Raw genomic sequence first — 14516 nt, 5'->3', positions numbered from 1 at the left:
ATTTAAAATGCAGTTATATCTTATTATAATAAAAAATTTGGATAGTTCTTTAGCTAATGAAATTTTATTTGTAGTACTCTGGTCTAATTTTATTGCTACTTTATTGATACTCTGGCCTAATTTTATTGATAATTATTATTATGTTAATACTGTTATTATAGTGAACATTTTAATTTACTTAGTTATTATCTTGAATATAGGAATCTTTGGAACAAAGCCAAATTTGGTAAAATCACCCACTGTTTACCAAACCTAGGCAATAGTATTTCAGACTATTTGAAATGAGGTTCATTAAGAACAGTAGAATAACCAGGCACCACGGTACACGGTTATAATCTCAGTGACTCAGTAGGCTTAGGATCATGAGTTCAAAGCCAGTCTCAGCAAAAGCAAGGCACTAAGCAACTCAGTGAGACCCTGTCTCTAAATAAAATACAAAGTAGGGCTAGGGATGTGATTGAGTGTCCTTGAGTTCAATCCCTGGTACATACACACACAAAATAAAGAACATTTGAAACAGGGCCAGGGTTGTAGCTCAGTGATAGAGTGCTTGCCTAGTAAGTATAAGGCACTAGGTTTGATCCTCAGCACCACATAAAAATAAACAAAATAAATGCATTGTGTCCATCAACAACTAAAAACATTTTTAAAAAAAGAACAGTCAGATAATACAACCCTGCAGTTTGGCCCATTGCATATAATGCTCAAAGCATATGTATGATTTTTTGTGTGTATTATGATTTTTTTGTGTACTTATTTTTTATATAATTACATAGCAATGTTGCCTTCCATTTCCATCTTCTCTTTTGTCTACTTGTAAAATTTGAGCACATGATACTTCATATATTAGTTGATGCCTTTGAAAGCAGTATAACATGATCTTTATGCATATAATTTGGATTTGGCCCAAGCTCTTTTACTTACTAGGTAGGGGCATCACTTTGGGCAAATTATTTAACTTCTGCATTCTTCAGTTCCCTCATCTGTGAAGTGGGAATTAAACTGTACCTATGACATAGGATTATAGTAAAAGTTAAAGGAAATGCTTGGTTAATACTGTGCCTGACACAGTAAGCATTTAAAAATATTAAACTTAATTTGAAAATAATGGTTCCTTTAAATTAAATTTATAAAATTGTTAAAGCTCACTCTGATGTGTATAGGTATTTAACCAATGAAAATTTAACTTGCATGAATTTTATGATTTAATGTATGGAAAAATTTAAAGTAGGAAAATATAAATGGTTATAGAACTTTGAATTATACTTTACAGAAATTTATGCTAAAAGAGAACTTTTCTCTTTTGATCTACAAGTATATTACTAAATAGTTTATATTCTTGTTCTATTTTATATTCTCCACAGGAAATTTGTGGAAAGAGAACTGTTCAAACCTGATGAGGTACCTGAAAGACATAATTTATCTTTTTTTCCAACTGTAAATGATATAAAAAATCACATCCATGAGGTACAGAAATCCTTGAGAAATGGAGATATGGTATATAACTCAGAGATTATTCCAGCAACGGTATGATCACAACCACAATTCTTTGTTTTATGAGAGAATCTTTCTCAGTTTCTCTAGTATTTGTCCTAATAAAAATGGCTACTATTAGACCATCTGAATAACTATGACTTGGGAAACAGTAGTGACTTTTTTTTCTTAAAATGTAAACCATAAATTATCAGGTGGTAACTGCAATTTTGTTTAAATTATTGTCACAAAGAGAAGAAACAGTAGATTTCCAAATCTGAGTATACTAAAAATAGTAATCTTCACTTTAAAATCAATATTTTTTTCTCTATGGAAATTATTTTATACCTATTTAGTAGGCTTTTATTGAGTACATTCTCCCCCATTTTGTATTTATTCATTTATTTATTTTGAGACAAGTCTCACTAAATTTACCCTAGCTGGTCTAGAACTCCTAAGCTGCAATGATCCTTCTACCTCAGCCTCCCAGTGCTGGGACTGCAGGTGTACAAAACCACAGTTGGTGCCCCCATTTTTTTTTAAAAAAAAAGGGCAAAATTAAATAGTTCAGACTTGAATGCATAAAGTGATAAATGTTAGTTCCATATGCCAAATATGAATATCAATTGTACTTCATAGTTTAAAACTGTATTTTCCCCAAATACTAGTCATTTCCAAGAAAATTTTACTACAATTACCTAAAAACTACTAATTACATTGCAGGCAGTGACTATGGCATTAAAATTTGAGTGGCATCCTTTGTTCTCCTAACTTTCCAAATTCAGCAACTGAACATATTCAGAATTTTTTTTAATTATTGATGGACTTTTACTTTATTTATTAATTTATTTATATGTAGTGCTGAGAATCGAATCCAGTGCCTCACACATGCTCTACCACAGAGCTACAACCCCAGCCCAATAGTCAGAATGTTTTAAAGCTAGAACTGCTATTTTTTTAAAAATCTTTATTTTATTTATTTATTTTTTATGTGGTTCATGAGGATCAATCCCAGGGCCTCACACATGCGAGGTGATCACTCTACCACTGAGCCACAATCCTAGCCCCAAGAACTGCTATTTTCTTGCTATCCATACTTTCAATTTTCCTTTCCAAAACTCAAGAAATAAAACAGATTTTCTATACAAATAATTGCTGTCCAAACTTGGGAACCTAATATATTTGTATAGTAAAGTATACTTGTGCTTTGAGAATATGAACAAGTAGAGAGAGTAATAGAATAAAACACAAATATAGTTTGACAATAAAATATGACAGTTGTATGAATGATTTAAGTTTTTTTCATTATTACTGCTTTATTTTCATTTAAATAAATATTCCTATTTCAGCTTCAGTGGACTACAGATAGTGGGAATATTCTCAGAGAGACTGTGACAGTTACATTTGCAGAAGGTATGTTATCTTGAATGCCTTTAAAATATAAAATTAAATGATGTAAAAACTGGAAGAAACTTAAAATATTATATGATCAAATTTTATAGATAAGGAAATCATTACCCAAAAGAGCAAAAAGCAACTGTGAGATTTTTCAAAATATTTCTGGCTATTTAAATTTCTCTGATATTTAACACTTAGGCTTCTTTTTTTTAATTTTTTTTTTTGTTGTTGTTGATGGACCTCTGTTTTATTTGTTTATTTGTTTATGTGGTGCTGGGGATTGAACCCAGTACCTCACACATGCTAGGCAAGTGCTTTACCACTGAGCTACAACTCCACCCCTAACATTTATACTTCTTTATGACTGAAAATTAAGGCTGATTACCAGCATAGTAAACTATAATGCTATATAATTCCAATAGTAATAACCATAAGATACCTCGATCTTGGAACTATTGTTTATTTTGAATGTTTTGCTTTTTCTCATATGTTCTTATTCCTTTTGTCTTTCAGTAGTCTAAACCTATTTCAACCCTTTTTTGCATGTGTTCTATCTTCTGCATGGCCAACTCCCTTTATTACTCAAATAACAATCTCCAGTTTTAAGTGCTTCCTTAACTTCACCTTCAGGGAACTACTCATTCTTTTTTATATTTACCTCTGCATTTAACATAGAAAGCTATTGTTTACATAATTATATTCTTGTAATTTGAGCCTTTCAGAGAGAAGGATTATATTTTATTAAAATTAACATAACTATTGCCTAGGAATAATGCCTGCTAAACAGTTAGTACCTAAATAAATGCTTTAGAATCAATTAATGAATAACCATATATAGTATAGTGTTTTTTATTCTTTTACTTATTAATCTTTGCCTACAGAATGGCTTTGAAATTTTTTAGCATTATTCATTTATTCTATATATATTTAAGTCATTGTGCTAAATGCTAGACATAAAAAATATTGGGTAAGTTTTCTACTTTATGAAACTTAAAGTTTAGCAAGAGAAAAAGAACATTAAACAAGTATATTCTAATTAATTACTGTTTTGAAAAGTACCATGGAAGAATTGTGCAAAATTATGTGGGACTAGACTAGTGATATAGACAGAACAAAAAGTTGGGGATTGACACTTAAAAGTGTCACTTTTAAGAACTGAAGAATGACTAGAAGTTTGCCAATCAAAGGAATTACATTTGTGAAAACCAAGCAAGAAGAGCTTTGTCACATTTCAGAAACACATTTAAGAAGGCTGGTGTGGGTTTAGCATAGACAGTGCTTAGAGTTAAAACTATATAAGCAAAACAGATTTAGAAGGCCATTTTACTAAACTGATGAAAATGTGTAGTAAAATGTATAGACTGCAGCTGGTTGTATATATACTCGGAGGAAACAAATTGGAGAGTTATTTTAAAAGTAGAATTTAAAGACCATGGTTATTGATTGAATAATTGGGGATAGGGGACAAAAGAGTTGGAATGATCTAAGATGACTTCTGAATTTGTACTTTGAGCAGTTGACTAATGATAGGATTTACTGAGCTTAGGCAGAAGAATAGAGTATTGGTGAAGGAAAGGGAGAGGAAAAGGTATCAGATTTAGAAACTTGAGTATCAAAGCCATTTCAATAGAGTGGATTAGGAGGAAGCCATATTAGAGTTATTGAAGAATGAATGGAAGATAAGTGAAGGAGTAGAGATAATGTGAACCACTTTTTCAAGAATTGTCTATAAAGAGAGTATGGGTTGAGAGAAGGTGTTTTTAAGATAATAGAGACTTGCAGACATAGTAAAAGTGGTAGAATGGGAAGTTGAGATTTCTCTCTTTTGGCTTCTCTTTTTAAGTACAAGTGAGGGTAAGAATTAGGAAAGATCTTAGGAAGGGTGGTATGAATTTGAGGGACATGGAGATAAGAAATTATTCTGAATAGAGTAAAAGAATTGCTGAACATTCTAGGTGAAGTTCTAGTTGAGGTTGGTATCAGCACTGGTAGTGAGGTTTTTTTCAGTGGCACTGACTTTTCGTTCAGAGTTGAGTTTCAGCAGCAGAATATAACCAAAGGCAAAGGAGTTTATGATACTTGTAAGAGAAACTAAAATTATAGACCATGGAATCTAAGCCGGATGGGGAAAGAATCTTATTAAGGAAAAGTAATGGATCTGAAGAAAATTCAGGGATCAGTTGACTAGAGTCACATGAGGGTGAAGAATTATTGTAGCAAAGTACTTGTGTAAAATGCCTGGAAGAATTAAGATATTGTTCAGAGAATGGAATGTTTAAATATGAGATTTTAAAGGTAGAATAGTCTAGAATATTCTAGAGGTACTAGTAGAGGTAGAGTAGTATCATACTAATGGGCAGCTGTAACAGAGTCAAGTAAAAGGACTTTAGAAATGAAGAAGCCAAGAAATATGAGAGAACTGAAGATTCCTCTGAAGAAGGATTGATTACACTGATTCTGTAGATGAGGAAACTGAAATTTACAAACTGAGTTTTATAATATGTTGATGGTAATCCAGAAAAGCCAGAACTTAATCTGGCTTAAAAGTCCATCCTTATCTGACACAAGGACCAGTTTTTAAATTTCTCAGTTCTAGATGGGTCTGGCAATGCACATCCATAATCATAAAGAATCAGGAGGCTAAGGCAGGAGGATCAAAGTTCAAGGCCCTCTCTCAAAAAATAAATAGGGCTAGGATGTAGCCCAGTGATAAAGTACCCCTGGATTTAATCCCCAGTATCACCAAGAAAAATAAAATCTATTATGGAAGCCCTAAAATTGTAGGGTTTTTATTATTGTTATTTCCATTTGTTTGTTGAGACAGGGTTTTGGTAAGTTGCACAGGCTGACCTCATACTTGCTATCTGCCTGCCTCAGCTTCCTGGTACCTGAGTTTACAGGTGTAAAATTGTTTTTTGATATTAAGGACATTAATATATTTGAGTTAACATAATAAGAGCTACATTAAAGGGCTAGGGCTGCAGCTCATTGATAGAGTGCTTACCTACATGTACCAGGCCCTGAATTCAATCCCAGCATATAAATGAATGAATGAATGAATGAATGAAAGAAATGAGAATGACTCAAATTCCATAAGGACAATTACTTTTAAAACTAATAAGACAAGTTTTTACTTTTATTCATTTATCCCAAAATGAGTTATGGATTAAGAAATTTAATAGTATTATTATTGAGGACCTATTTGTGCCAGGCATTGTCCTAAGTTTTAGGACTACAGAAGATGAATTAAGTTTGGTCCTTGTAATTGAGAATCTCAATAGGCTTTACATATCTAGAAAACTTAGGGTGTAGACTAGCATTATAGTGTGAAGAATGGACTATATTAGAGTTCCAGATGCAGAGTCTTTCCAGGAAAAAATATATTTCTAGATCCCAGATCAGATCTACTGAAATGAAATTTATGAAGGTTAAGGTCTAGGGGTGTAAGGCCCTGTGTTCAAACCCCACCACTAGAAAAATAAATGGAGATTGAACCTAGGCATTTTTGACAGTTTTTTCATAGCTGTGACCAAAAGACCTAAGACAATTTTAGAGGGGGAAAAATTTATTTGGCACTCAATATTTCAGAAATCTCAATCTATAGATAGCCAGCTTGGTTGCTCTGGGTCTGAGATGAGGTGTAAGAGTGTGGAGGAGGAAAGCAGCTCAGAACAGGGCAATCAGTAGCAGAGAGAGCTCCACTCAAAAGGGACAAAATATAAACCCCAAAGGCATGTCCTCCATAGACCTTCCTCCTCTAGCTATACCCTACCAGTCTTTGGTTATTACCCAGTAATAATATTACCCAGTATAATGTACCCAGTACATTATAATGTACTGATTAGTTTAAGGCTCTCATAACCCAATCATTATACCTCTAAATTTTCTTGCATTGTCTCACACAGGAGCTTTTGGGGTCCACATTATACTATACCATAATACTAGGAATATATACTTTCTAAATTTTCCTTAGAGATTCTGATGATCTATCTGCCTGGTTCTGGAAATAATGGGCTAGCTGACTTTATTTTTCTTTCTTTTTCTGATAATAATGATTTCTTGAAGTCTTTTGCAAATCTTTGATCTTGTTTGCTATTCACTTCTGATAGAAAGGGTTGTAATAAAGCATAGAATCCTAGAAGCAATAAAAAATTTTTGTTTTAATAGTTTGTATTTTATATAATTTAGGAAATTCACCAGGAGAATCAGTTACCACCAAAGTGGAAGCAAATCAGGCTGGGTCTTCTTTGTCTCCAGAACCAACCCACTTACTCTCCTCACTTTCCTCATTTCAGCCCAAAATATTTACACAATTACAGGTAAGATAGCCAAATTTGGGGCTCTTTTTTCTCCATGTCTCTTCTTCTAGTGATTTTAGAAAACTGTTATAGCATTATAATGATCAGATATTTCTTCATTATTAATTTCTTGACTTCTTTGTATTAAGATGATAATTCAAATAGTCTTTTTTGAAAAAGTTTGAAGTGAACTATGCATGCAGTCAAATTTAGTTATATTATTTTTCTCTTGGTTCTTGTTTCTGTCCTCTTAATATTTATTAGCAACTATTCACTTATATTTTATCTGTGTCAGTTTTTTGTCAAAAGAGTAGTATCATATGAAAATATTATACATTATAAATCCAAATATTTTGATATAAATTTTTTCTATTTAAAAGGGTTTGCAGTTACAACCACGATTTACCTCTCCTGATGGATCACCAGCTTTGGTATCAGTAAATAACCACCCCTCTTCCAGTCCATCAAGACTTCTGGATTCGGTAGAAAATGATGTAATGAATAGTAATTCTCTACTTCTTGGTCAAAGTCATAGCCTTCAAACAGATACATGCCTAACCCAAAATAATAGTACTGCCTCTACCATGGGTAATCTCCCAGAACCAGATCAAAATCTAGTTGCAGTGGATCAGCTGGTGGAAGTTGAAGATATTGAGACGGAGAATCTGGAAGGAAGTATCCAAAGGATTCTCTTGCGAGATGTGCAGACCATTCCAATACGGATTATAGATAACCACCCAGCTCTTAGTAAGTTAAAATCAACTTATGATGTAACTTTTTTTTAATCTTTATGAACTACCATTATTATATCACACTACAGAAAAAAAAAATACTATCATTTCTACCCACCAGGTCTATAATATTATATAACTGAAGTAAAATTATGAGAGAGAAGGGGGATATTTCATTAGCATGAGTTTAAGAGCTTTTAAACTTACAACTTCATATTTCTCCTTATTTCTAGTTATTTAATCCCTTTGAAGTTATTGTTCCCTAATTAACTTTTTTTCCATGGGAAAAAAAAAATCTCTTGATGTGAAATCAAAAGATTGTTCTAGAATGCTTTAAAAAATTGATAAAAACATAAAATATGGAAAACTGTTTTAGTGCAAAAAATGATATATGTATACACAAGTAAAAATAAAATGAAGTGGACAGATACAAAGGGTAAAATGAAAATTTTGAGTTATAAAGTTACATGTTCTGAGTTCTATGGAAGGTGAAAGGGAACTAATAAAACTTGGGCACTTGGTTTAGTCCAGGACCTTGTTATCTTCACTTTATTACTAACCAAGTTGATTTTTTAAAATATTTTTTTAGATGTTGATGAATCTTTATTTTATTCATTTATTTATATGTGGTGCTGAGAATCGAACCCAGTGCCTCACACATGCTAGGCAAGCACTTTGCCACTGAGCCACAACCCCAACCCAGTAGTAAACTCTTTTAACTTCTACTTGACCTGTGTCACTTCACTTCATACAAATTGTTCTGGACCAGTCACTTTTGTGGTCAAAGACTTGCAGTTTACTTTGAAGAGCAAAAATCTTCACAGAAGTTATTCTTAGAACATGTATTTTCCCTCCATCTCAATTCTTATTCTTCTGGGTAAAGAAAACAGTGACATAGTTCCTTTCAGAAAAAGTCATTATCTTTTAGATTTGTTGAAAGCATTACTTTTAAAGAAAATTTATCCAGAGGGCTGTGGCAGTTATAACTGCTGAGTAACTTAAGTAAATGTGAAGAAAAAGAAATATATGTGAATTCTTCATGAGAAGAATTATACAGATGAGTGCTCAGGTAAGTGAAGTAATTGCCTAAAGTGCACATCTAGTAAGTGACAGAGCAAGGATTTGAACCCAGATCAGTCTTGCCTTTCAAAGCTTTCTTCCATTCAAATGTTTCCTTCCTCTGTGTTGTGCCACAATATTTCTGGGAGTACTGATCTAGATTGTTTTAAAGAAGACCCTGTTTGGAGCCAAATTTGCATGATTTATCAAGTTAGATAACAATCTTGAGGGACTATATCACCTAGATATGAGTTCTTAGAGTCACTCAAATTCATCCTATGCTAGTTCTCTGTGTCTCTGGCTAAACTCTTATACACCTGCATGTGCAGACAAAAATTAGATATGTTGAGCATGCTTCTATGAGAAAATATGGTCCCCTTAACATGTTACCTAATAGCAACTGAAAAACCAATATTCTTGAGAAAGAGAGAAGAAAATTTGATGTTAGACATTCCATCAACACTTATCAGTAGTGCTGTTTGTATGCTACCGTTAGATTAACTTGGTTATAAGTGCTTTCAAATCAGAATGGTAAATGGATTCTGAAATGTTTCAGATAAACATATAGTTCACACACCTAAATCAGAGCTATCATCCAAGATGTGGCACTGAGTTTTCAAATATACTATTTTTTCTGAATTGCAGCTTGGTTCTTTTTCCAAACTGTTGTAGCTTTTTGCTTTTCTTCTAATTCATATAATTCTAAAGATTCCAGTGTCAAAGTATATTAACCCTTTGGATTTTTCTTTTATGTTTGGTTTTAAAGTTGAAGAAAACCCAGAAGGTACTATTTCTATGAACCAAGTTAAACAAGAACCCAAAGAACCAACATTGTCCTTGGAAGCAAAAAAAATTGGACTGTAAGAAATTATCTGCTACATAAATTATTGAAGCTTTTCAGAATTTACAACTCTGGTGACTTCTGATGTTTTAGAAAAGAAGGTGAATATTATTAAAGCACAGCATTGTGATAACTGGACTGAAGACTGATGAGCAGCTTTGATTTAAAACTGGTATTTTTGTTGCCAAGTTCATATTTTAACCTGTATTAAGAAATATTTTGCCCTTCTTATTTTGTGTAATTGTTATGCTTTTTGGTTATCTAATAAGTCGGTATTTCAAAAGATTGTTTGAATTTACCCATAGTAATTTAGTCCAAACATGAACACTTATCTAACATTTCTGGAAATATCCAGTTTGGTTCATGTAACACAAAAAAGAATAACAAAAATAATAGATGAATGTATGTTTATGTTACGAATTTTAAAGTTGTAAAGAAATTTAATTAACAGACAGGTGAGAGAATATTTGTAGTCTGTATTATTTGGAAAGATAAAGCAATAGATTTTATATAATAACACAAAACCCAGCAATCAAGTCTGTGAAAACCATACAGTTACATTTTAGCCTCTTCCCTTTTAATTTTGTATTTTTAACTACAAACCAATAGCATATTAATGGTCATCTAATAGAAATTTAAATGACTTGGTAAGTACTGAGAATTTTAACTAGAATTAATCAGATAAACAACAGAAATCAGTATATGTTGCATAAACTTATACTATGCTGCAGGTAAAACAGTATTAATGGGTAGAAAGATGAAGAAATTGAGAGAATTTGGAAATAATAATAGAACTTCTTGGGGTTTAAAAATAATTTGAGAAACTTTTTGTTGTTAGTAGAGGTTTTGTTTTTGTTTTTGTTTTTTTTCCCCTTTAGTTTGAAGATTCAGTTTAGATTAGAAAAGAATTTAAGTAATATTTAGATTGTTCTAATGCTGGAGTTCTTACTGAATCAATAGTATTAGAATTCAAAGTATTTCAGGACAAGTATTTATAGTTTAAAATTTAGTTCATATTTAAAACTTTAAAATATCTGATCTGGTGTATTTGTTAAGTATATTTACTTCAAATACCAAATAAGTACTAATCAGTATATTCATTATAAGCAACTGTTTTCTGAAAGATTGGCAAAATAGAAACATCACCCATAGCTGTCAAGAAATAATCTCTAGTCAGGCATGTTGGCACATGCCTGTAATCCCAGCAACTTGGGCGGCTGAGGCAGGAGGATTGCAAGTTTGAAGCTACCTAGCCTCAGCAAGTTAGCAAGGCCCTAAGCAACTGAGAACCGGTCTCAAAATTACAAATTTTAAAAAGGACTAGCGATTTGGCTCAGTAGTTAAGTGCCCCTGTGTTCAATTCCTGATACCAAAAAAAAAAAAAAAAAGATATCAACCTCCAAAGGCTTGTTTTTCCAAAGACCATATGTAGGCATAATTTTATTTTTTAAAAACATAAGAATTTCAAGTAGATATTAATGTTTCATATTCAAAGCATGCAGAGTATAATATGAAAGTTAACCTTAATACTTTACGTGATTATAAGTCACTTTTGGCTTTTCTAAGTCCAGTCTCTCATTCTTGATTTACTTCGTTTGAGGTACATGACATGTATCTAAATGTAAAGCACTGATATTTTAGAAATAAGTGGAATTCTAAAATTGCTTACTTTTTAGATTTATATCCTATTCAATATAAATTTTATTATTTATATCCTATTTAATGCAAAGTAATATTTAGTTATATGTACAATTTTAGTAAGAATTGCTTTTCTTTTTCTTAAGAAATGAAAATATTTGTCAGCATTTGTAGAAGTAGGCTGCTAAATTTGATTCTATTATGCAGAGTTAAACAATTCTTAGTTACCTCAAACCCACATTTCTGTTAGTGTATGTGTATTTAAAAGGAATAAGTTTGAATTTATTTACAGTTTAGAGTTGCACAGTAGGTAATACTGTTTTTGTTTGTTATTTCTACTTTTTATGGAAACTTTTTCAAGATTTTAAATAATATATCTTTATCTTTCAATAATGATAAATGTGTATTATTTAATATTTCACCCTTTAAACTATATTGTATTCTTTTGGAGACATTCCTTTCTTTTTTGATGTTGAGTTGCTAAGGAGAAATGCGTGTTAAGACACAAACTCTGATCAGTTACCTGTGAGGATGAGAGAGATGTCAGAGGATTCCAACTTTGGTCCTTGATCAAGAACAAAACATAGTTAAAATATTACTCTTACTTCATTCTGTGTGATTATCTCTTCTGATAATGTTTTTTATGAGAACAGAAAGTTACAGTGCATCCTTCTGACAAACAAAAAACAAAACAACCTATAAAAACTAAGAGAGTGAAGAAATGTTTAAATTCCTTATTGTATACTCTTTTGGGTTTTAGGTAGAAACTGGAACTATGAGTATTTTCATGTAAGTACTTTAATGAGTAGCTCTTTAAAAATCATTTCTGGGAGATTTTAAAAATTCATTTATCCTCTAAATGCATGATTAGCCACAACATGTCAGTATTTTGTTCAAAGGTGCTTAGCATCACGTTTTGAAAACAGTTTACATATTTTAAATGTCTAATTATTTTTTAATTCACAGGGTATTAAGTACAAATGTGTAAAATTTTTCATTATTTGTATTTGGCATTCTCCTAACAGCTCTACAGCAAAGTTTGATATATGTTCTTTCCTGTCATATTTTCAAGGTGTAATATTCTGTGTAAGGAGTCAGACATTCAAATTAAGCAGTTAAATTTCAGTTACAGCTCCTTTTCTATCTATTGTAGTTTCATGTTCCAGCCTCCTGACTATTAATTGAAATAAACACAGGATTGATGGTTTCCCTCAATAGCAATTTTCTGTGTAAGCAATTAGTATAATTAAAAGGAACAGTTTAAATATCTTATGCAAGTCAATATTTTCCTACAAGTCACAAAACTGATGGAAGACAGGTTTTGGGGATCCAGTTCTGAATTATTAGAGTTTCTAATTTTGAGGCCCACCAGCTTGTGTTTCATCTTCTTTATATCCTGTCAAAAATATATACTTAATCATGTGGGTATGAAAAAGATGTTGTTTACTTTGTGCCTGGTTTTAAAAGAGGTTAAAATGTGTGTGTATATATTGTAACGATGTATAATGTCCTTGTTATAATGTAATTTTTTCATTAAAAAAGTCCCTTGATGTTTTTCTTACACTTGTTATTGTTTTTTTTAATATGCATTTTTATGGTAGTTTTTTTCATCTTAAATAAGATGCTGAGTGAACACTTTAATACCTGAGAATTTTGGCTAGAGATTTATGTATGGTTTGGAACCTAAAAGTTTTTAAGCATAACTACCAATACCTTCTATTTACATTTGGGGGTATACATGCATTTAGTGATCTGTTAGCCAGGCATCAACATTTTAAAATGATTTGCATAACATGGTGTGATACCTCTACCATTGAAATCATGGTGCCAAAATACATACAGCTTTGTGCATTGCAAAAGATAATAGAATTATATGATTTTTAGCGAAGGGATCATTAATTATCCTCCCTTTGCTCCCCACCCCCTTTATTCCACTCCTTTCCTGTTTTTCAGGAACATAGAAAATCTTTTTTTTTTTTAATTTATTTTTTTTATTGGTTGTTCAAAACATTATAAAGCTATTGACATATCATATTTCATACAATAGATTCAAGTTGGTTATGAACTCCCAGTTTTACCCCAAATACAGATTGCAGAATCACATCGGTTACACATCCACATTTTTACATAATGCCCTATTAGTAACTGTTGTATTCTGCTACCTTTCCTATAACATAGAAAATCTTAATCTCTCCAGAGAGAAACTGAATTGGCTCTTGCCCATATGGCAGCTAGTTTAGGCTTCAGACATCTTAAATGGTATACTGTTTTGATATCTGAACAGCTGTAACTCAACTTAACTATAAACCCAAAGCCTTAGTATACTTCTACCAGATACATGTTAGCTGTCAATTCCGTTGTTATACAGTACAAGTTTTCACTGCTGATCAAATCCTTAAAACTTTTAGAAATAAAATTGTAATTTAAGAAAAAACTCAACTTGTTAATGGATGTTAAAGGGACTCCAAAGAAAAGCAAGGAAATTGTGTGCGGTTAATATGGAAAACCTAGTTATAAGAGTAATAAAACCAGAGGACAGAATAGAAATCATGTTGCAGGTGGGATTTTATTCTTAAATATATTTATTACAGTATAATTAATAACAACAAATTGTATATATTTAAAATACATAACTTGTTAAGTTTTCATATGTTTACAGCTGTGAATTGATCACCATAATCAATCATAATGAACATAGGTTGGGCATAGTGGCACACATATAATCCCAGTGGCTCAGGAGGCTGAGGCAAGAGGATCTTGAATTCAAAGCCAGCTTCAGCAACTTATCAAGGTGCTAAGCAACTCAGTGAGTCCCTGTCTTTAAATAAAATGTAAAATGTGACTGGGGTTGTCACTCAGTGGTTGAGTGCCCCTGAGTTCAATCCCTGGTACCCCACCCCCCAAAAAGGATAATGAACATATCCACCATCCCCTAAAGTTTTTTGATACCTCTTGAAATTGTAGTATGAAGCCTTTTTGGTCTAGATTTTCTCACTTAGTGAAGTTATTTTGTGACTCATCTACATTGTAGAGTGTATAAATAGTTCATTCATTTCACTGCAAAAAAAAGTTGTATTA

The 14516-nt window shown here is 31.9% G+C and overlaps 1 protein-coding gene across 6 annotated transcripts in view; it reads left to right on the top strand.

Moving 5' to 3' along the window:
- The window catches only part of Carf (calcium responsive transcription factor), a 63529-nt gene extending 50974 nt beyond the window's left edge, over positions 1-12555 (top strand). For 5 of the 6 annotated variants that reach the window (XM_071618889.1, XM_071618891.1, XM_071618888.1 and 2 more), the window contains 5 exons: positions 1365-1527; positions 2823-2886; positions 7060-7190; positions 7550-7916; positions 9726-12555. In XM_071618889.1, coding sequence (XP_071474990.1) covers positions 1365-1527; positions 2823-2886; positions 7060-7190; positions 7550-7916; positions 9726-9823 — 823 coding nt within the window. In that variant the 3' untranslated portion in view covers positions 9824-12555. The remainder of the gene's footprint in view (positions 1-1364; positions 1528-2822; positions 2887-7059; positions 7191-7549; positions 7917-9725) is intronic. The other variant, XM_071618890.1, reaches the window with a different exon arrangement.
- The last annotated feature ends 1961 nt before the right edge of the window (positions 12556-14516 follow it).

This window comes from Marmota flaviventris, chromosome 11 (assembly GCF_047511675.1).
Source record: "Marmota flaviventris isolate mMarFla1 chromosome 11, mMarFla1.hap1, whole genome shotgun sequence".
NCBI lineage: Eukaryota > Metazoa > Chordata > Mammalia > Rodentia > Sciuridae > Marmota > Marmota flaviventris.
This window is presented reverse-complemented; position numbering and strand designations above follow the sequence as displayed.